The sequence below is a fragment of the Dromiciops gliroides genome, chromosome 3, assembly GCF_019393635.1.
Source record: "Dromiciops gliroides isolate mDroGli1 chromosome 3, mDroGli1.pri, whole genome shotgun sequence".
Taxonomy (NCBI): domain Eukaryota; kingdom Metazoa; phylum Chordata; class Mammalia; order Microbiotheria; family Microbiotheriidae; genus Dromiciops; species Dromiciops gliroides.
Window position 1 is genome coordinate 579,487,742 of NC_057863.1, and position 24,265 is coordinate 579,512,006.

Genomic DNA, 24,265 nt, shown 5'->3' on the forward strand with positions numbered 1-24,265 from the left:
ATGAAGAACTGTGAATGACTTGACTATTCTCAACAATACAATGATCCAAGACAACCCCAAAAGACTATTGATGAAACATATTATCCACCTCCAAAAAAAGAACTGACATTATTTGAACACAGACTGAAGCATGCTATTTTTCACTCATTTTTTCTTTTATCCAAGTGTTCTTAAACAAAATTACTAATATGGTAATGTTTTACATAATCACACAGGAATAACCTGTATCTGATTGATGACCACCTCAGGGAGGGGGGAAGGGAAGGAGAGATGGAGGGATAAAAATTGGAACCCAAAACTATAAATAAAAAAATGTTTATTCCTTAAAAAAAAGAATAAAAGCCAACTAATGGTGAGAAATCATTTATCTATGATTTCAACGTGATAATCTCACAGTTTATGATTATGTGAAACCTTTAAAACATTTCCATGTTAACCCCTGCTATGGGTTATTGTGGGGAAAGATAAGACTAAACTCAAACCGTCCCCCTCTTCTTTAGGACCAAGTTGAGTTATCTATAACTAGACATTGCCTCAGTCCATGGTGCTGAGAGACCTACATGCAGATCCAACTTGCCTGAGAAAGCTGATTGATTGTTAAATTTTCAGTGTTAATGTTTATGCTGAGAAATAGGCATGGAACACATCAGTTATTGTTTTATTGCTAGTCTAGACATAAGAAAGTGATAGAAAATATTAATAAAGCAGATTATATTTTAAAGTGTGTTGTGGGTTCATTCCTTTTTGGGGGAAGGGAAAAGCCAGTTCATAATATTTCCCAAGATATCACTGACTATATGGGTGTCCTGTGTAGTCAGAACCCTGTCAAGAGCTGGGAATGAGCTTGGAAGACCAGGGTGAAAACTCCAGAGAAGAAGATGGTTGTCAGTTGTCCAGGGCCCACTGCCTTATTTCCAGGAGCTGGAAAGGAAAGAATATAGGAACAAGGGTGAGCCCAACTTGGAAGCCTGCCCCCATTCTCTCCCTATCATTGCTGGAAGATTGGGGAATCACATATTAGGAGGCAGGGTCTGTTCTTTTCCTCCTCTCCTCATCCCTGACCTCCTCTCACCAGAGGCCACCAGAGATAGTTAGGGAAATACTGGAGGACATTCTGGACTGAGCACTGGCTCACAGGGTCCATAGCCTCAATGGGTTCCTTCCATCCTGCTGTGGATTATATGGGATTTTAGCAGCTTCTTGAGCCTGTTTCCAAGTCTGCTCAAAATGGAGAGAGTGGGGTGTGTGTCTGGAGGTGCTGGGACAGGGTCCCTGCAGGCCCCATGGGTGGAGCCCAGAGAAGGAGGGAGGGGAGGAGAGCAATTCCTTACCAGGGCCTTGTAGCAAATTAATTGTTCTCTTCCTTTGAAACAGAAACACATGCTTCCATTTCTTAGAGCTGGGCCTTAGATGGCCCTAAGCTCAGCCCAGCCCAGCCCTTGCTATGGGCTCCATCTCAGCTTCAGGAAGGGCCTGATCAAAGGGGCTAGGCCCAGGCCCCTTACTCTGTGCTCTAGGTCCCAGTGCTCCCAGTATCCCAGTCCCATCTCAGTCCAATCTGCATTGCTCATTTGGCAGAACAGGGTATGTATCTTCTATTCCTGAAAATAGCTGGTGGCCTATCACCTTCAACTTCCCTCCACCTGAAGGAAAGGATTTCCAGAAAGGATAACCACAGACATGAAGTCTGTGAGAATACTGGAATCTAAGGTATAGATTAATTTCCAGAGCTGCAAGGCACCTTAGAAATGATCTAATGCAACTTTCTTATTCTACAGATGGAGAAATATAGGCCCAGGGAGATGAGGCAGGGTCTTGCCCAAAGTCATGCAAGTAGTAAGTGGTATAACCAGGATTTGAACCCATGGCTTTTGACTCCTAATGCAGTGCTGTTTCCCTTAGGACACACTGCCTCTTGGCCATCGAGGTCACATGGTTCACCACAAGTTACCCATCTAATCCATAGCATCACAGAGGATTAGAGTTGGAAAGGACCTCAGGAATCATCAATCCAACACCTAGCTAAGAAGCCTCTTGGCACCATCCCCTAAGAATGGTTGGTTATCTCCCATTTGAGACCCAGAGTCATGGGGAACCAAGTGCCTCCTTAAGAAGTCTATGTGATTGAGAGACATGCCTGAATGTTACCTCCAGTCTTTGCCTCACCAGGCTCCATTGTACCCATGCTTTCTAGACAGAGAATGTCTGTGTTTTTCTAAAGTGATCTCAAGGAATGAAGGCTGCCCAGTCTCTCTCAGCTACTTGTATTCAAGTCCATAAGAACAACTTCCTGGAGCAGCATTACTGACTGGGCTCCAGGTGACTGGGTCTGGGAATAGGCTCAGAGACTAATTTTTAATTAGCAGAAGTTCTCAATTTCTCAGTTGTCAGATACTATGTTTGTTAGGACTCTCTCACCCTAGTCCAGGGGGCTGTAGTACCAAGAGCACTGCATTTGGAGCCCAGAGGTCCTGGCTTTCAATCCTGGATCTTCTACTTATCACCTGTGTGTCCTTGGGTGAATTTTTTTCTCCCATGGCAGCAGTGGAAATGGAAGTGACCCTAGTCACCATCTACTTCAACCCAACAGTAGCTCTCTAGTTCAACCACTGGACACATAGCTAGATACTGTCAGGAGCAGAGATTAGAACCCACTTTTCTTTACACCAAGACCAACAATGTAGTAAATGCCAGCCCAACCATTATGACCTCCAGTCTGATCTCATCAGAGCCCAACCCAAGTCCTGCTTTGTGCCAGACCCCAGCTCACCTTCTAGGTAGGCGCAGTTAAATTTGCTAAATATTCCATTGCTCTTTACCTCAAATTTTTTTAAATATTCAAAATCTGAGAAGCTAGAGACAGTGAACACTTCATATGGGGGAATCAACACCTCCTTTTCATGTGGAAAGACTGATAAGTGTTCAATTTTAGCCCCTTTACAGGTATACACTTTGTAGAAAGTCCCTGAGCCATTTGCAAAGTTTCTGGCCACATTTTCATAAAAAGAAGTTGAAGCAAATTGACCAAAGCGCATCTCCCGTGTCCCATCAGGGTACTGCTTCACAGAGACGCCCCTATAAACATTGTAGCATGGTCCTCTCAGGATTTGAAGAGCTCTGGTCAGATAGAAATGAAAAGCTTTGAAATGGAAGTTGTTCATATAAGCCTCCCGGGACTTACAGCATTCTCTCACTGCTTGATTAAAGTCTTTATAAAACATATTTTCATCCATTGTGTAGGCAATCACAGCAATTTCAAATGGCTTTTCCATTGTTTTCTTCTCAGTAGACATACTTTCCCATTCTTTTTCTGCTTTTTCCCAAACTTTGTTGAAATTTAAGTCCTTTTCCCTTTCTTGATCTAAGAGTTTTTTTGCCCACATCTTCATTTTGTCTTCACAGCCCACATATTGGTCATCAAAAGCATTGTTTTCAAGGCTAATGACATTTTTTTCTGGCAATCCAACTCTCTCCTGGAAAGGAGAAGGAAATCTCAGTTGCATTCAGAATATCATCACTGTCTTCATATTTTTTTAAGCATTTCAACAATAGCAATGGCTGATAGAGAAGGTAATAAGAGACATGAAACACCTGGTGGTGAAAGTGAAAGTGAAAGTGGATTTAGATGGCCTCTTTTTGAGATTTGGTTTTCCTATCTTGCCCAGGCTGGAAGGACAGTGGAAGCTGGTCCCACTGCTAATTGACAGTGAAGCTTTAGCAGCCTAGTGCTGCCTGCTCCCCCAGTACTCTTCTCCCCTTCCTCTCTCCCATGGGCTCACCATGTTGGTGCTGGAGTACTTCACTGGCTTCAGTCCTACTGCAGCTCAGAACTCTGTAGCTCAAGTGATCCACCAATCTCAGCCTCCCCAGTAGGAGGGATTATAAACATGCACCACCACACTGGCTTCTCATAGTCTTTGGAAAATCATTGGAAGAACAGGGAGAAAGACTGATGAAAGGGCTGGATCCACCAAAGAAAACTGCTCTGAAACTGTCAGTATGCCAAAAACTTTTGTTAGTAAGTCTGTGGGTCACCTGTTATGCGAAAAAAATGTGAGCCTTGACCCAGAGAATGTAGAAGAGGTTCTGAATTGACTGGGTCCACTCAGTCTTTGAGATTTAAAGACTCTATAGGGGATTTGGTGGTTATCATCACAAATTTAAGTATCTTGCTATTACTTATCCACTAACTGACCCAACCCATGAATATATCACCGAGGAAATTCAGAAATTAAATGGTAAAGAATGAAAACTTGTCTTAAAAATTAACAAAGTTCTTTGAATTGATGATTGTGGAAAAAAAATCCTTCAAATGTCATCAGCTTCCTTACAAATAAGCCAGTGTTGGCCTATGCATAAGCAAGTAAAACCCTTTTTGTTCTTGACAAAGGTGCCAGCCTGGAACTTTTAGGAGCTAGCCTGAGGGATAAGTACCAGAGATCAACTGCATCTACCAGTAGAGATTTGGCTGACAGTCAGATTCATTACCCTGTCTAGGAGCTTGTGTTCTTGACTTTGAAGTGGGTTGTCACTGAAAAGTTCAAAGACTATATGAATGGAGCAAAATTCCATGTGTGGACTAATGATAATCCATTGACTCATAGTTTGACCAGTGCCAAGTCAGATACCATTTTGCAGATATGGGCAGCACCACTAGCCAATATGACTTCAGTATATGCTACAAGCCAGGGAAAACTACAGTGCACATGGGCGAACAAAGGCCACATGGTACTGAAGCTGGACTGATACAGAAAGGTTGGAAGAGGCATGTATGTGTGATCCCCATGCAGTGGGACTAGAGCTAAGTGGAAGTGTAGTTGAGAGCTTGGGACTTCCACAAAATGGAAGTGTTAATCTTGTTTCATTTTACCAATTTTTCTTACCTTGGTTGTCTGTGGATAACTGGCAGCAAGAGCAGATGGTGGATGAAGCAATAAGAGAAGGGATACTAGCAAAAAGGCAAGTTAATGATGCTAAGGGACTTCCAGTAGGCAGAAAGAATCTTACTGTGGAGAAAATGGCAGAAGCTGGAGCTATGCAGCAGAGTGCTGGACTCTCCTGTGATTCGTTCCATGCATGGAACAACAGGAAGCATTTGGTACAATTCAGAGTATACCACTCTATGGCCATGAGAGTTCCATGTGATGGCTATGGGAATATGGTTCAAACAAGGATCCTAGAGCTGGTAAGAAACAGATTTGTCTGGCCCAAGATAGCTTTAGATGTCTCCAAGGAGTCTAATACTTGTGACCAATGCGTGCAAAGAAAAGCACTGCCAATTCATGCTTCCTATTTGGAGAACACAAATGCCAGCAAATACTTAAACCTTGCCTGCCCCAATTTTTTTTTACCTCTGGAAGGAGAGACTGAGGATATAAGCCATATATCAGGGGTGAATGATATTTCTCTAAATACACAGAAGCATTGCCCAACCAGCATCGAGAAAGCATATGGAGTGGCTAATGTGTGTTGGGGATGAAGTATTTTTCATTGTATGGGGATGGGTGGTCTTGACAGAAATGAGTTCTTTATCACTGCAGGTCTTTTAAATATCGAACACTGACTTGTTGGGAATATTGAAATTGCTAGAAGGATTAAAAAGGTAGTGGACATTTGAGGCAAATTCCAACCTTGGAATTCTATGACTCTGTGAGGAGCTGTGATCTTTCCATCCTCCCAGAAAGAACTTAGGACCAGGAGACCTGGTCTGGACACAAGCTTTCCTCTCACTGCTGAGAGGAAGAACAAGATGAACTCTATTTTGAAGGAACCTTAATATTTAGGGCTAACATGACAAGCACATTCTTAGGAAATCAAAAGGTTGCTCATGCAACACCTTGCTTTAGAATGTAAAACTTAGATTATCACAGAACTAGAATGAAAACAGAGAAACTGCAATAGCATTTTTGGTATTTTCACACTATTGCTTATTTCATTTACTCTTTAAACCTATAAAAACAGAAAACTGTGCCATGGAGAACTGGAACACTGTTCATAGTAATTCGATCTTTGTTTAAACAGGATCATTTGGGTTTATATGTTTAATTGTTATTCTGCCTGATTTTTTGATCCCCATAATGCTAAGGACAATAAGTACTGGTATACATTGGGAAGCAGTATGGTACAGTGGAGACCAATTATGGCCTTTCACTTTCTGCACTCAACTATTTTAAATGGTGTCAAAATTGCATGACATATTTTTGGTCAAGTTATTTCCATTTTAAAATTACTGATTTTGGGGAACAGCTAGGTGGCACAGTGGATAAAGCACCAGCTCTGCATTCAGGAGGACCTGAGTTCAAATCTGGCCTCAGACACTTGACACTTACTAGCTGTGTGACCCTGGGCAAGTCACTTAACCCTCATAGCCCTGCCCCCCAAAATTACTGATTTGTAAAACTAATAATCACCACTAAACAAATGGGATTCAAAAAAATTCCTTTCCTCCTGAAGTTTTTCTGATGTGCTATAATCACTAACTAGTCTTTATTAAACGTAAATGGCCAATTGAGACAGTTCTGAGACCTTTCTTCCACCACTGATGTTTTCCATTTCTGGGGAATCTCATCTTTTGTCTCATGAGTAGTTTAAAATATGAGCTGAAAATTATTTGGGTTAGAGGGCTTTCTGACTTGCAGAAGGAATCCTCTTGTACAAAAATCTCTCCAGTTGGAATCTCGTATATTAACAAATGATATTTGATATTTTAGCTAAATTGCAGGTTGCTTTTCTCCCACAGAAACCTCTCAATCTCCTTAGCCCTCATTTTCTGGCCAAGAACTGGAGCAGTCATCTTAATTTCAAAGATCTTGTCCCTTCTTCTCCACTGAAGAAGAGATTCCTTGGCCTGACTGGCCTTAGTCAAAATGGCTCTGAGTGAATATGGCAGAGATGTGCACTATGAGGTTCTATTTGGGAGCAAGGAGGGGATGACTGATAGAGACTTTGGCCAACTCCTTCCCCTCCTCCTCTACACATCAATCCTGTTTGTAGTCCCATTATAGCAGCTTCAGACTGCATCCTTAATGTACAATTTTGCACCTTCTTTGTTTGTTTTCTTCAATTCAGTTCAATGAACATTTTACTAAGCACATATAGATATATATAGATATAGATATAGATATAGTTTATATGAAGTCCTTTATACATTGTTTCCCCATTTAAAAACTGGACTCCTCAAGGGCAGGCAACATTTTTACCTTCCTTTGTATCTCCATTATTTAGCACAGTGCCTGGCACATAGTAGTCATTTAAGAAATGCTTGTTGTCTCTGTTAATTATCAGGATGCAAAGACCAAAAAAAAAAAAATGAAATAGTTGCTCCTCCCAAGGGATGTAATATCTACTAAGGAGGGGATCATAGGTTATAGGGTCAATTGAAACAAGAAGGATTTAGGTCAGAGGGCAAGAAAAGGATTCAAAGCATTGAGAATGATGAACACAAGTAGCCAAAAAAGCTTGTGTGGTAGGGATTTGGCACATGCCTAGACTCCCTAAGATGTAGGCAGCCATGTAGGGGATGTCAGGGAACCACTTCTGGGAGAGGATATCTGGTGGTGGTCTGCCTCTTTTTATTGGTTGTGTCACCTTAACTGGCTGTCTTCAGATCCACCAGAGGGAGACAAGGCTACACTTTCTTTTTGCTATTGTCTTGGGGTGAAGGTTTTGCTCATCCACAGCATGAGAACCACATAGTAACTGGGAAAGGGCCTGAGGGCACCTTCTTCTCTCCTTAGATCTTGTGGCCCCGTATTGGGCTTGGCATATTGGTCTTGTTTTCTTTGTCCTTTTTCAGTTTGAGGTAGATGGAGAGAAATCCTGCACCTGGGAACTTGAATTATGGGGACATCAGATCCCAAGAAGTCAGGATGGATGTTGCCATTAGGCTAAAGGGAAGCCCTGAGAATCCAGGGTCCTGGATCACAAGCCTGGGAGCTGTGGGGAGACTTGGTACTAGGTGAGTCTAAGTACTTAGGAACCGAGTTAAGCTCTGTTCTTGCTCAACCTTTGAAGGAAATGTACTTTTGTAAAAGTTAATCTTATTTTTAAGTGGTTAAGTGAAACTGGGATTCTTGGACCCCTAAAATTTTGGGAACATAATCAGTGGGCTCTTGAGGTAATGGTAGGGATAAAAGAGCCCTTTCTCCAAAGCCTTTAAAAGTACTAGAGAAACTTGGGGTGATGGTGTGGAAATGTCACACACTTGGCCTTCAGACAGAGGGGATCAGAGTAGTCATTGTGACATTTGATTAGACAGGACCCATTTCAAAGACTGGATAGTTATGAGGCCCAGTGGGTAGAGTACTAGCCCAGGGGACAGGAGGACTTGAGTTCAAATCCAGTCTCAGATGCTTTACTAGCTGTGACCCTGGGCAAGCCACTTGACTCTGTTTTCCCCAGTTTCCTCATTTGTAAAATAAACCAGAGAAGGAAATGGCAAACCACTTTAGTATTTTTGCTAAGAAAACCCCAAATGGAGTCACGAAGAGCTGGGCACAACTAAATCAACAAAATAACAATAACAAAATTGCAAAGACTGAACCCTGGAATTCCCATGCTTCCCTTGGTTACTTGTGTTCATACCCAATCATTCTCAGTGCTTTGAATTCTTCTTGCCCTCTACCTCTACCCTCTACCCTACACTCTTCTTGTTTCAGTCAATCTCATAAACTATGATCCTCTCCCTAGTAGATTAAGCTCTTTGAGAGAATCGACTTTCATTTTTTTGTCTTTGCAACCTGATGCCTACCACAGTGTCTGGCACCTAGTAGGTATTTAATAATTGCTTGTGCATTAGATGATACCTGTCCCCGTCCTTTGGCTAGGAAGAGTCACTCAGCCCCTTGAAGCACTTATATATATATATATATATATATATATATATATATATATATATATATATATATATATACACATATATATACATATATATATACATATATATGTATATTGTTTATATGGAGTCCTTTATACATTGTTTCCCCATAGTAGGTGCTTGCTCTATTATGTTCATTTCCCCATCAGCCTTGACACTTTCAGATGGATGAACTCTACTTTCTTTGCCCTTTCCTCATGAGTGTTATCTTTCATCCCTTCCATTCACACCCTAACTTTTTCTGACTGAGCCCTAGGATCACCCTATTTTGTTTTCCTGGGTTGGAAAGGAGGCATAGTGTATGTGGGTAACATGGACCACTCACTCCAGATGTAATTAGCTGAAACATCAGGACAGTGACAATGTAAATGACCCTTGTGTACTTCATATTGTTGTTTGGTTAGTCTTCAAGATCTTCTTGCTGGGTTTTTCCTCTTCTATTCTGATCTCTCTGCTGAAATTCAAAAGGAGAAATTGAAAAGGTAGATTCTTGTTTGTGCTTCTAGGATCAAATACAAACATCACTGACATTTAAAGTGCATCTCTATCTGACTCCATCCTATCTTTTCAGACTGATTTTTTATGATCATCTCAAGAACTTTACCTTCCAGACAGAAAGTCTTACTTGACATTGTATTTCCCATCTCTGAGCCTTTGCCCAGGCTGTGTCTCATAGTTCAAATGAACTTCACCTCCTAAAAGCCCTAATGCCTTTCAAGGTTGACCTCAAGCTCCCTCTCATCTGTGAAACATTTTCCTAACCTCAAGTTATTTATGCCCCATATAAAATGCTTTGTATGTACTTTCTATATTGTTGCTTAATTTATTCCCCACCTCCCCTATAAATATAGGTTCTTGGAGAAACAGGGAGTGTATAGGTAGGTTAGCATGGATGGCTTGGCCCATGGGCATTGGCTCTTGGTGGAAGCATACACATGCCATACCTGGTTTCAGTTCAAGCAACCACGTGGAAACTTCTGCAGTAGTCTCACTTTCCTCCTTTCCTCAAATTGACCCTTTGGTGAACTAGTAAAATTCCATACTGTCCTCTTCTCTTGGGTCTTTGACACTGTTATATCACCCTTCCAAGCTTCAGCATTAGCCATTCTTACCATCACCTTGTCTTCTCTCCTAAACATGCACTTCTGCATAAAGGTGAAGAAATTCATGCAACCATTCTGATTGGGTCCACTGCAATTCTGTGTTATAGAGCCTGAACTAGGTCCTCACTGCTGCTAGACAATGTATTGTGAGTGAGATTCCCGCCCCCCCCCTTAGATATAAGTGATTTAACTGTGGTAGTAATCACAGCACAGAGCATAGATATTATGTAATGTATAGTCTTTAGTCGATTTCTTATAAATTTGCCCTTGACTGATGTCCCTCTCCATGGTGGTTCCAAAGTACATTGCGGTTAACCACAACACTAAAAATAGTATCTTCTAATCTGAAGTAGCCAATCAGTATTGAGAACCCTAAACATAACCCCATTTGGTTTACTAACTTGACCAAATCCCTGACTTGGCAGTCTGCCGAGCAAAACTGTGCCCATGTCCCTGTCCCATCCCTGTCCCCATAAGCCATGTGGACATCCTTGATCATGACTACTATGTCTTTACTGTGTCTCGATTTCTCTTTTCTGTATCATTTAGATTATATAATAGGAGGGATTTGTATAAAATTAGTGTATAAATACTTAGAAGCCCTGTAGGAGTATAAAAACCTCTTGATCCTTATGCTCAGGGTCTTTCAAATCCTACCCCGACTGACTGGCTTTATTGTGAGACAGGTACCCTCTCCCTCTCTCAATAAACCTATCTTTCTATGGCTCGGAGACTTAGCTGTTTCTATTTCTTCATCAGACTTAGAAATTTTTGCAACAGTATAATAATACCACCCTCATCAACTCACTATCCTACTCTCCACAGTAGTTCTTTTTTTTGGTGAGGCAATTGAGGCCAAGTTAATTCCCCAGGGTCACACAGCTAGTAATGGTTAATTGTCTGAGACTGGATTTGAACTCAGGTCCTCCCAACTCCAGGGCCGGTTCTCTATCCACTGCACCACCCAGCTGCCCCCACAGTAGTTCTTTTAAACCTTTTCATCTTTCTTCAAATTTCCCATGGCTCTCCCTCCACTGTCTCACCTGAGAACCTTGCCTCATATTTACTCCAAAATTTAAGCCATTTGCTGTGAATACCCTCCTTTCCCTTCTTCTTCATCCCCTGTCACTCAGATGCCTTCTGCCACTATCTTCTTCTTCACTCCTGTCTCAAATAAAAAAGTGGTCCTTCTATTTCCCAAGATAAACTCCCCTGCCTGTGCAAGATATCCCATTCCATCTTGTCCCCTCCAGTAGATTGTCCCCTCTATCATTCCTATTTTCTCACTTAACTTCCATCTGCCTCTGTCTACTATTTCTTTCTTTGCTGTTTATAAATATGCCTATGCCTCTCCCATCCTCAAAAGCCCCTCACTTGATCTTTTCATCCTTGCTAATTCTTGTCCCATAGCTCTCCTACATTTTTGTGGGCAAACATCTTGGAAATGTTTACCACTTTCTTTCTGCCCACTTTCTTATTAACTCTCTACAATCTGGATTCCAGCTTCATTATCCAAGTGAAACTGCTTTCTGCATAGTTACCTATGATCTCTTAATTGCCAAAGCCAATGTTCTTTTCTCAGTCCTCATTCTCCTAAACATCTCTGCAGTTTTTGACAATGCTGATCACTGTCTCCTCCTTGGTACTTTCTTCTTCTGGTTCTCCTATTTGACCCCTCCTTCTTTGTCTCCTTTGTTGGATCCTCCTTCCTATCACCATGAACCATCGATGTTCCACAGGGTATTGTCCTAGGCCTTCTTCTCTTCTCCCTCTATACTACTTCACTTGGTGATCTCATCAGTTTCCATAGATTTAAGCATCATTTCTATCTGATGATTCTAAAATTTATATTTCCTATCCTAACCTCTCTGCTGACTTCCAGTCTCCACTAACCTCTCACGCCCCATATCCAATCTGTCACCAAGACCTGCTTATTTCACCTTTGTAGCACCTATTGAATACATTCTGTTCTCTCCTTTTAAATTGCTACCCCAAGTGGCAGCTCAGTGGTGTAAGAATTGATTGTGATTTGGTGGACCCTATCTTGGCTAAAATTAGAAAGCCTTGTTGTACCCACCTCTACCCAGAGGGGATATGTATGGAAAACCTAAGCCCCAGCCACCTCTGCCAAGTAGGGGTATGCAAGGAAACTCTGTGCCCTGGCTGGCCTTGGGCACTGCCCCCAGGAGTGCCAGCAAATTGGCTTGGGGTGTGTGGGTGGTCAGCCCGGGTTTCCCATGAGAGAAGGGTTTTTTATTCTGGGGGATAGAGGAAAGGGAGGGGAAGGAGATGAGAGGAAGGAGACGAGAAGAGACAAGACGAGAAGAGAGAGAGAGTGAGAGAAGAGGTCACAGTGGCAAGTGAGAAAGTTAAACACAGATGTGAAGGGGGATAGAGAGAGTTAAAATTGGGAATCAGCTGAGTCTGGTGGGCGAGTTTACAGGTTGTATGTCATACTTTTCTTTGTCCTTATTTCTAAATTGGTTCTCATCAATAAACCCCATTTTTTTGTTGTTGTTTATCTGAAAGGAGGCTTTTTAATCTCATTTCTTATCAGTCTGGGAGGAACAGTTGGGGAGGGGGTGGTTCTTCCCATACTAAATTTGGCCCTTATAGATTGGTGGCCCATATGGGGCTTAACAAACCTGGGGGATCCTTTAAAAAAAAAACACCTTACAGTGGCAAAGTGGCAGGGTCACACAGCTAGTAAGTATCAAGTGTCTGAGGCCAGAATTGAACTCAGATCCTCCTGAATCCAGGGCTGGTGCTTTGTCCACTGTGCCACCTAGCTGCCTCCAGGGTGATTATTTTAAAAAGCAAAATTAAAGGGTGAGAAAGAGGAGTGCACTGGAAGAAGGGGAAAGGGAAGGGTAGAGTGGGATAAATTCTCTCACATAAAAGATATGGGAAAAACTTTTACAATGAAAAGGAAGATGAGGGAAGTCAGGGTGGGAGGGAGCACATGAGTCGAACTCATCAGAATTGGATCAAAGAGGTATATACATTCAGCTGGGTATAGAAATCCATCTAAACCTATAGGAAAGTAGATGGGGAAGGAGAGAAGAGAAGGGGCAGAGGTTCATAGAAAGAAGGGTGGAATGGGGGAAGTAAAAGTCAAAAGCAAAATACTTTTGAGGATAGACAGGGTGAAAGGAGAGAGTAGAATAAATCAGAATAAATCCTGAGCAAAAGAAATCGCTGCAGCAAGTTTCTCTGATAAAGACCTCATTTCTCAAATATATAGAGAACTGAGTACAATTTATAAAAATAAGAGCTGTTGCCTAATTGATAAAAGGTCAAAGGAACAGGAAGTTTTCAGATGAAGTAAGGAAAGCTATCTATAGTCATATGAATAAATATTCTAAATCACTTTTGATTAGAGAAATGCAAATTAAAACAACTCTGAGTTACCACCCCATGTTTATCAGATTGACTAATATGACAGAAAAGGAAAATAGCAAATGTTGAAGAGGATGTGAGAAAATTGAGACACTAATGCCCTCTTCATGAGGTTGCATACTGATTCAAACATTTTGCAGAACAATTTGGAACTCTGCCCAAAGGACTATAAAACCAATTATATCCTTTGACCAAGTCAATACTAGGTCTGTATCCCAAAGAAAGAAAAAACAAAAAGGAAAAGGACCTATAAATACAAAAATATACTTATAGCAATTCTTTTATTGGTGCCCAAAAAATGGAAATTGAGGGGATGTCCATAAATTGGGGAATGTTTGAACAAATTTTTGTATATGATTGTGACAGAATGCTATTGTGCTATAAGAAATGATGAGCAGGAAGCTCTCAGAAAAAAAAAAACACCTGAAAAAACTTAGGTGAACTGATGCAAAGTAAGATGAGCAGAACCAGGAGAACATTGGATACAGTAACAGCAATATTGTATGATGATCAACAATGAATGGCTTAAGGGGCAGCTAGGTGATGCGGTGGATAAAGCACTGGCCCTGGAGTCAGGAGTACCTGAGTTCAAATCCAGCCTCAGACACTTAACACTTACTAGCTGTGTGACCCTGGGCAAGTCACTTAACCCCAATTACCTCACTAAAAAAAAAAAAATGAATGGCTTAGCTATTCTCAGCAATATAATGACCCAAGGCAATTCTAAAGAAGTTATAATGAAAAATGCTCTCCATCTCCAGAGAAAGAACTGTTGGAGTGTAGATGCAAATGGAAGTATTCTTCTTTATTTTTCTTGTGGGTTTTTTTTTTGGTCTGTGTTTTCTTTTACAACATGACTAATATGGAAATGTTTTACACAACTGCATATGTGTAACCTATATTAAATCACTTCTCAATGAGGAAGGGAAGGGAAGAAGGGAGCAAAAAAATTTGCAACTCAACATTTAAAAATTAATGCTAAAATTATTTTTACATGTAATTGGGGAAAAATAGAATATTAAATCAAATAATTTAATAAGCTATTAATCTGTGCAAAAAGTTGTCATGTACATGGTAGAAGGAAGGAAGGCTAATTGGATTTGGAGCTAGAAGATGTGGATTCGATTTCTGTCTCTTAAGAAGCATGTGACTATGGACAGGTGCTTGTTTTTTTCTGGTCCTCACTTAGATGATCTTTATTCCTGCAGTACTTACCTTAGAGGGTTCTTGTGAGATCAAATGAGATGATGCTGGTTAAGTGCTTTGCAAAATCTAAAATACAAAGTTTAACTATGATAATTATGATTGTCGTTGTTGGAAAAAAATTTTGTAGCAAGTTTCTCTAATAAAGGTCTCACATACAAAATCTAAAAGATTTAATTCAAAGCATCAGACAGGAGTAAGTTAGAAAGACTGATGACAAATATACTTCTCACATCTTGGCTGAGATATATTGGACTTGAGATACAGAATGAGACCAAAATTGGTAGACATGGTCAGTGTTTTAATTTTTTTTTTTGCTGGACTATGCACACTTATTGCAACAGATGAGTTCTAATTGGTCAGGGTGCAATGAGGTTGGTGGGTAGTAATACATATGGAAAAAAAAGAAACACCAGTAAAACAGTTTTTTGAATGTGCAAAGAACAAAAAAGTACAGGAGATACAAATGAGTAGAACAGCTTAATTTAATTCTATGTATATGTATGCATATATATTTGTAAAAGCAAATTGTGCATAAAAATGTACAGTTTCTTATACAAGCCTCTTAGTCTTTTTTACATTGAAATGTTTTGTTGATTATTAAGTCCAGAATACAAAAAGGAAATTAAATTAAAGTAACGGGAATGAAAGGGGCTTGACATTTCTAGATCTCATTTTATATTACAAAGTAGCAGTTATCAAAACTATCTATTGCCAGTTTAAAAAAAAATGGAAAAGCTGATTAGTGAGATAGTCGAAGTGAGCAAAGCCTACAAGAAAAGCAACACAGCCCCATCTTTTTTAAAGAAATTCAAGAAGAGAAAGTCCTCAATGAGGGACTCCTTTTTTTGGACAAAAGCTGTTTGGAAAAATGGAAAGCAGTTTGGTGGGAATCAAGCATGGATCAATATCTTATAAAATGTATCATAATGAATTCAAAATGTATTAACAATCTAAATATGAAGTGAACCAAGAAAACTTTTGGGAAACTGCATAAAAGTTCATGCTATTAAGAAAATTAAATGAAAATGGAACATCATTTCTTTCACAACAGATTTCATGTAAAAAGCAATGACTATTGTTGCCTCTACATCTTTGAGGCTAAAACATACTCCTTCATTTCTCTTAAGAAACAAAAACATTGCAAGCACATGTCACTTACATTGCCAATGGAAAGGACTATTTATATTGTATAGATCTGCTTACCTCTTTTCTATGGAAAGGTCCTCTAGGGCTCTTGTATATTGGGAAGTGATCAGGTGCCTCAAAGAAATGAATCTTTTTAGAAAGGAGCAAGCGGAGAAGGAGCTCAAAACTGCCCTCTGTCCCACTCTGAGTGAGGAGAGAGGCAGGCCTGGTATCCTTTTAACTGAAACAAACATTTACTTTTAGTTTCAGAATCAATGTGAGTGAGGTTAGGAGAACTTTGAGAAATAAAGGAAATATTTGGGTTTCAGAGTTGGTAGGAAGAAGGCAAGATGTTCCCTTTTCATTTTACCCCTTGTCCCTAGGTCAGGTTTGTCTTCCACACTTACTAGATTTTGAGTATCCACCTGTGCAGAAAACTCTCCACCTTCTGCCCTGGTCTCACATTTTCACTTCTTCACAATGTCCACCACTTGGTTCCTCGGACATTTGACATATTTTTACATGGAATCATGAGTCCTCCCCAGACCCTGATATCTTCCCTAGTTTTCCCTTACTTTTTTTTGGGGGGGGGGTCAATGAGGGTTAAGTGACTTGCCCAGGGTCACATAGCTAGTAAGTGTCAAGTGTCTGAGGCCAGATTTGAACTCAGGTCCTCCTGAATCCACATCTGGTGCTCTATCCACTGTGCCACCTAGCTGCTCCTCTCTCTTGGTTTTTTTTATTGAGGCAATTGGGGTTAAGTGACTTGCCCAGGGTCACACAGCTAGTAACTGTTAAGTGTTTGAGGTTGGATTTGAACTCAGGTAGTCCTGACTCCAGGGCTGGTGCTCTATCTACTGCATCACCTAGCTGCCCCTCTCCCTTACTCTTGGTCAGAAGGCTCCTGTGCTCCTTTTTTTTTGGGGGGGGCGGTGAGGCAATTGGGGTTAAGTGACTTGCCCAGGGTCACACAGCTAGTAAGTGTCAAGTGTCTGAGGCTGGATTTGAACTCAGGTCCTCCTGAATCCAGGGCCAGTGCTCTATCTACTGTGCCACCTAGCTGCCCTGCTCTTAATAACATTATTATTATCCTGAGTCCTGCCAAGGCAGCAAACAACTTATATATATCCAGTTACAAATAGCCCACAACTTCTATAGACAGGAGTAAAACACTTCTAAGGGCAAAAATTGTTGATTGGTATATGTATTAGGAGGTAATAGGTTTTATGCAAAATTGGCTTCATGCACGTGCTTCTTCATTTCTTTTAAGAAATGAAAAAAATTGGGGGTGGAGCAAAGATGTCAGAGGAAAGGCAGTAACCTCTTGGACTTCCACACAGGATCAAGCCAAAAACCTCCAAATAATGCCATAGGACAATTCCTGGAGCAGCAGAACCCCCAAAAGGATGGGCTGAGATTATTTTCCAGCCAAAGATGGCTTAGAAGGTTGGCAAGAAAGGTCTGCTGTGAGGGCAGCTAGGTGGCACAGTGAATAAAGCACCGGCCCTGGATTCAGGAGGACCCGAGTTCAAATCTGGCCTCAGACACTTGACCCTTACTAGCTGTGTGACGCTGGGCAGGTCACTTAACCCTCAATGCCCCCCCCCCAAAATAAAGGTCTGCTGTACTGGGGTGGGAGTAGAGCCCAACCCCACAGTTGTGATGACATAGATCTAGCTCCACCATTACCTCACCAGAGAAAGAGACTTCAGGAGACTCTTAATTGACTTCTGGAATTCAGCTCGAAGTCTGGTGAGAGGGTCAAGTCATTGGCTGGGAGAAGATTACAGGTGTCTCTGTTGGAGCTGAGGCAGAATTTGGTTGTTCTACCCCAGTTGCTGGGAACCAGGAAGCAATCTTGAGTGGTGGGCCCAGGTGGGGAGCGGCACAGGCTTGCCATAGCTATTAACCCAGCAAAACAAAATTTTGTTTCCTGGTTGAAGAGCAAGTAGGCTTGGGGTTATTTACAGGCCAGGGAACAGGCCATGCAAAGGGAAGAACCTGCCTCTCCTCAAATCATACCACCTTGGACCCCCTGAAGCTTGGGATAGTGCAGTCTGGAAGCAGTGACCCAATTTAAGAAGGACTTAAAAGCCAAGAAAAAGGCAGGCAAGATGAGCAGACAGAAAAAGTTGCAGACCATAGAAAGTTTCTTTGGTGACAAGGAAGATCAAAGTACACCCTCAGAAGAGGATACCAATGTCAGGGCTCCTATATCTAAAGCTTCCAAGAAAAAGATGAATTGGTTTCAGGCCATGGAAATGCTCAAAAAGGACTTTGAAGATAAAGTAAGAGAGGTAGAGGAAAAAATGAGAGTGATGCAGGAAAATCATGAAAAAAAGTCGGGGGTTTGAGGGGAGGGAGGGAAAAAAATTTGAAATTGGAAGTCTTATATAAACAAATGTTGAAAACTATCTCTACATGTAACTGGAAAATAATAAAATACTTTTATTATTAAAAAAAGTCAACAGCTTGAAAAGCCAAATGGAAAGCTCTCTGAAGAAAATAATTACTTAAGAATTAGGATTGAACAAATGGAAGCTAATGACTTTATGAGAAATCAAGACACAATAAAGCAAATCCAAATGAATAAAAAATAGAGGCAATGTGAAATATCTTCTCGGAAAAACAGTTGCCCATCAAAGTAGGTCCAGGAGAGATAATTTGAAAATTATTGGACTACCTGAAAACCATGATCAAAAAAAGACCTTAGACATCATCTTCCTAGAGATCGACAGGGAAAATTGCCCTGATATTCTAGAAGTAGAAGGTAAAATAGAAATGGAAAGAATCCACCAATGACCCCCTGAAAAAGATCCCAAAATGAAAACTTCCAGGAATATTATAGCCAAGTTCCAGAGTTCCCAGTTGAAGGAGAAAATATTGTGAGCAGCCTGAAAGGAACAATTCAAGTAGTATGGAGCCACAGTCAGGATAACCCAAGATCTAGCAGTTTTAACATTAAAGGATCAGAGGGTTATGAATATGATATTCCAGAGGGCAAAAAAATTGGGATTACAACCAAGAATCACCTATCCAGCAAAACAGTATAATCTTTCAGGGGAAAAAATGGGACTTCAATGAAAAAGAGGACTTTCAGGAATTTGTGATGAAAAGATCTGAACTGAATAGAAAATTTCACTTTCAAATACAAGACCCTAGAGAAGCATAAAAAGGTAAACAGGAAAAATAAATCATGAGGGATGTTAAAAGGTTAAACTGTTTACATTCTTACATGGGAAGATGATACGTCTAACTCATAAGAATTTTCTCAATATTAGGGCAGATGATAGGAATAAATTTAGACAGAGGCTACAGGTGGGAATTTATTATGAAAGGATGGTATCTGTAAAGAATTTTTATCATTTTTTTGGTGGGGCAGTCAGAGGTGGGTGGTATGCCTAGGGTCCAGCAACTAGTGAGTGCCTTGTGTCTGAGGCCAGATTTGGGCTTGGGTCTTCCTGGGTCCAGGTTGGGTGCTTTGTCCACTGTGTCACCTAGCCCCCATGATGATATCTTTAAAATAAAATTAAGGGGGGGCAGCTAGGTGGCGCAGTGGATAGAGCACCGGCCCTGGAGTCAGGAGTACTTGAGTTCAAATCCGGCCTCAGACACTTAATACTTACTAGCTGTGTGACCCTGGGCAAGTCAGTTAACCCCAATTGCCTCACTAAAATATAAATAAATAAATAAAAATAATAAAATTAAGGGGGAGGGCAGCTAGAAGGCACAGTGGATAAAGCACTGGCCCTGGATTCAGGAGGACCTGAGTTCAAATCCAGCCTCAGACACACGACACTTACTAGCTGTGTGACCCTAGGCAAGTCACTTAACCCCAATTGCCTCACCAAAAACAAAAGCCAAAACAAAACAAAACAAGACAAAAAGAAGACCTGAGATAAAATTCTGTCTCAGGTACTTACTAGATGTATTACCCTGGGCAAGTCACTTAACCTACATGGGCCTCAGTTTCCCCATCTCTAAAATGGGGAAAGTAATAGTTGCTACCTCCCAGGGATGTTGTGAGTATTAATTGAGATGTTTGTAAAGTGCTTTGTAAACCTTAAATAACTACAAAAATATTAGCTCTTATTATTACTCAATAAACTGCAATGGGCCTCTAGTATGAAAAAGAAATCCTTCTCTTTGTCTCTTAAAACCCTTCACATCCCAGCCCCAAACCTGCTCTTGAGAACTTGTTACAGATTCTTCCCTTTGTTCAGTCTACAGTCTAACAAAACTGGCCTTTTAGTTGTTCCTCATATGTGACTCTATTTCTTATCTTTGTGTCCTTGCACACACTATTTCTAATCTCACATTTGTGTTTTTGGTTGTGTCCAATATTTGGAATTTGCATCTCCCCATCTATTAGCCTAGTTTCCTTTGAGAATGAAGTCAAGGGTGCCTCAGCCGACAGGAGCATTCCTGTCTGAGGAGAGAGGACTATCAGGCTACTACAGCCTTGCTTGCCCCTGGGTGAGGTCACTGGGTGTGGTCTCCATGCTTGCAGGGGTTTGGGCCCCATGGGGCAGTGCTCAGGCCTTGGACATCTGGGTGTGGACCCTGTACAGGGAAATCCACAGAGGTATTTCTGAGAACCTGATGAATAAACTCTTTACCAGAATTGTATGTTGGATCAATGGATGTATTTAAGTATTCACTTTAAGTGGAAGCAGTGAAAGGGGCTCTTCAACCTGGAGGAATGGAAGCAACTAAACAAGATTGAAATCAGTGAAACTGTGTTGGTTTCCTTTGTGCCCTAGCTCAGGAGCACAGTGAACAAGAGAGCCATGTTTCCCATTTCCAACATTGCATCCTTGTGGGGGACTCAAGCTAGCCATTTTCTCTGCCATTATAGGACTTTAGAGACAGCCCGAGGGTTCCACCCATGTGCACGGGAAACTGGCACCTGAATCACTGTGTGGGCATAGGCATGGCCAATGAGCTTATCTTTACCCTGCTGGCAAATTGTTGGGAAGGAGGCAAAGACCATCAGGCTGGTGAATCATGCTATTCTCCCAAACCAGGAGGGCACCTTTGCTTACCACATACAGAGCCTGGAACTAGCCAGAGAGATCTGCCATAGTTACTCATCTCAGTGAGCATGGGAAAAATGACCATTTCCATTGACAGAGGGGGATGAAGGTCAATATCACATTCAGAATGGCCATTGAAGGCACCAGAATGCCTTCCCCTGGCATAGATTGGAAGGACTACTGGCTATCTTAGTTAGCTGAGTAAGCAAAGTACTTTGGGTTCTTCAAAAAGGATACTGAATTCCTAAGTTTTCAGACTGAATACAGTGGTTACTTACTGACAACCTACCTAAAGTTTTAAAAAAATTCACTACTGCAGAAGGTATAGGTAACAATTTCCCTAATGGTTTTAAAAGAAAGATGCCACTTAAGTCTTATGACAAAAACAGATAAGCAGATCCACTTTGATATGACTACATGACTGCAGTTTATCAAAAGTCACATAAAATGAATTCTTATCTATTCCAGAGTTATTAAAATTAATATTTTGCCAATCCATAATTAGAAATAGAAGTTGATTATGCAAAATAGTTTAATAATAATGCTAGACAGCTATGATATGGTAGCTTCAAGTTAACCCCTACCCATGTAAAAACAAACATAAATTGTCCATAAATTGGGAAATGTTTGAACAAATTTTTGTATATGATTGTGATGCAATGCTATTGTGCTATAAGGAATGATGAGCAGGATGCTCTTAGGAAAAAAAAAACACTTAGAAAAACTTAGGTGAACTGATGCAAAGTGAGATGAGCAGAAGCAGGAGAACACTGGATACAGTAACAGCAATATTGTATGATGATCACCTATGAACGACTTAGCTTTTCTCAGCAACATAATGACCCGAGACAATTCTGAAGAACTTATAATGAAAAATGCTCTCCATCTCCAGAGAAAGAACTGGTGGAGTCTGGATGCAAATGGAAGTATACTTCTTTATTTTTCTTGTGTTTTTTCGGTCCGTGTTTTCTTTTACAACATGACTAATATGGAAATATGTTTTACACAACTGCATATGTGTAACCTATATTAAATCACTTCTCAGTGAGGAAGGCAAGGGAAGAAGGGAGCAAAAGAATTTGCAACTCAACATTTCAAAATTAATGCTAAAATTATTTTTACATGTAATTGGGGAAAATAGAATATTAAGTCAAATGAAAAGTAAAAAAGCTATTAATCTGTGCAAAAAGTTGTCATGTACATGGTAGAAGGAAGGAAGGCTAATTGGATTTGGAGCCAGAAGATGTGGATTCGAATTCTGTCTCTTAAGAAGCATGTGACTATGGACAGGTGCTTGTTCTTTTCTGGTCCTCACTTAGATGATCTTTATTCCTGCAGTACTTACCTTAGAGGGTTGTCGTGAGATCTTTTTGTGAGTGTCTGCGTGAGATCTAATGAGATGATGCTTGTTAAGTGCTTTGCAAAATCTAAAGTACAACGTTTAACTGTGATAATTATATTGTTGATGATAATTGTTGTTGTTGGGAAAAAAACGACAACTTTGTAGCCAGTTTCTCTAATAAAGGTCTCCTATAGCCAAGATCTAAAAGGATTTAATTCAAAGCATCAGACAAGAGTAACTTGGAAAGACTGATGATAAATATACTTCCCACATCTTGGGTGAAGTATATTGGACTTGAGATACAGAATGAGACCAAAATTGGTAGACATGGCCAGTGTTTTAATTTGTTTTGCTGGACTATACACACTTATTGCAACAGATAAGTTCTATTTGGGCAGGATGGAATGATGTTGGTGGGTAGTAATAAATATGAAAAAAAAAGAAGCACCAGTAAAACATTTTTTTGACTGTGCAGAAAACAAAAAAGTACAGGAGATACAAATGAGTAGAACAGTTGTGTTACTCCCTTATTATTTAATTTAATGCTATGCATATGTATGCATATATATATTTGTAAAAGCAAATTATGCCTAAAAATGCACAGTTTCTTACAAAAGCCTCTTAGTCTTTTTTACATTGAAATATTTTGTTGATTATTAAGTCCAGAATACAAAAAGGAAATTAAATTAAAGTAATGGGAATGAAGGGGGCTTGGCATTTCTAGATCTCATTTTATATTATAAAGTAGCAGTTATTAAAACTATCTACTGCCAGTTAAAAAAATGGAAAAGTTGATGAGTGAGATAGTCGAAGTGAGCAAAACCTACAAGAAAAGCAACCTGTGTTGCTTTTTTTTTTCAAGAAATTCAAGAAGAGAGACTCCTCAATGAGGGACTTTTTTTTTGGTCAAAAGCTGTTTGGAAAAATGGAAAGCAGTTTGGTGGGAATCAAGCATGGATCAATATCTTATAAAATGTATCATAATGAATTCAAAATGTATTAACAATCTAAATATGAAGTGAACCAAGAAAACTTTTGGGAAACTGAATAAAAGTTCATGCTATTAAAAACTTAAATGAAAATGGAACATCATTTCTTTCACAACAGATTTCATGTAAAAAGCAATGACTATTGTTGCCTCTACTTCTTTGAGGCTAAAACACACTCCATTTCTCTTAAGAAACAAAAACATTGCAAGCACATGTCACTTACATTGCCAATGGAAAGGACTATTTATATTGTATAGTTCTGCTTACCTCTTTTCTATGGAAAGGTCCTCTAGGGTTCTTGTATATTGGGAAGTGATCGGGTGCCTCAGAAATGAATCTTTTTAGAAGGGAGCAAGCGGAGAAGGAGCTCAGAACTGCCCTCTGTCCCACTCTGAGTGAGGAGAGAGGCAGGCCTGGTATCCTTTTAACTGAAACAAACATTTACTTTTAGTTTCAGAATCAATGTGAGTGAGGTTAGGAGAACTTTGGAAAATAAAGGAAATATTTGGGCAAGATGTTCCCTTTTTATTTTACTCCTTGTCCCTAGGTCAGGTTTGTCTTCCACCCTTACTGGATTTTGAGTATCCACCTGTGCAGAAAACTCTCCACCTTCTGCCCTGGTCTCACATTTTCACTTCTTCACAATGTCCACCACTTGGTTCCTTGGACATTTAACATATTTTTACATGGAAACATAAGTCCTCCCCAGACCCTGATATCTCCTCTAGTTCTCCCTTACTCTTCATAGCATTATTATTATCCTGGGTCTCACCAAGGCAGCAAGCAGTTGTCATTACAAATTACAAATAGCCCACAACTTCTATAGACAGGAATAAACAACTTCTAAGGGCAAAAATTGTTGATTGTTTTATGTATTAGGAGGAAATAGGTTTTATGCAAAACTGGCTTTGTGCACATGTGGCCTCTACATCTTTGAGGTTAAAACATACTTCTTCATTTCTTTTCTTTTTTTGTTTTAATTTTTTTTAAGGGGGCAATGGGGGTTAAGTGACTTGTCCAAGGTCACACAGCTAGTAAGTGTCAAGTGTCTGAGGTCAGATTTGAACTCAGGTCCTCCTGCATCCAGGGCCAGTGCTTTATCCACAGCGCCACCTAGCTGTCCCCAATTTCTTTTCAGAAATGAAAAAAAAAATGGGTTTGGAGCCAAGATGGCAGAGCATCTCCACAGA

At 40.3% G+C, this 24,265-nt stretch overlaps 1 protein-coding gene across 4 annotated transcripts; it reads right to left on the bottom strand.

Moving 5' to 3' along the window:
* Nucleotides 1-337: 337 nt before the first annotated feature.
* On the bottom strand, nt 338-23,465 carry LOC122750164 (ecto-ADP-ribosyltransferase 5-like). Of its 4 annotated transcripts, XM_043996834.1 has the most exons (5): nt 23,343-23,417; nt 14,593-14,603; nt 9,201-9,329; nt 2,771-3,473; nt 338-921 (listed from the first exon to the last, which is right to left on the bottom strand). In XM_043996834.1, the coding sequence occupies exons 3-5, from the start codon at nt 9,261-9,263 to the stop codon at nt 815-817; spliced, it is 873 nt and encodes a 290-aa protein (XP_043852769.1). In that variant the 5' UTR covers nt 9,264-9,329; nt 14,593-14,603; nt 23,343-23,417; the 3' UTR covers nt 338-814. The 4 variants fall into 4 exon arrangements, with proteins under 4 accessions (XP_043852769.1, XP_043852767.1, XP_043852768.1 ...); XM_043996832.1 differs by lacking the exon at nt 14,593-14,603 and having other exon boundaries at nt 23,343-23,465; XM_043996833.1 differs by lacking the exons at nt 14,593-14,603; nt 23,343-23,417 and adding an exon at nt 15,787-15,917.
* Nucleotides 23,466-24,265: the final 800 nt, after the last annotated feature.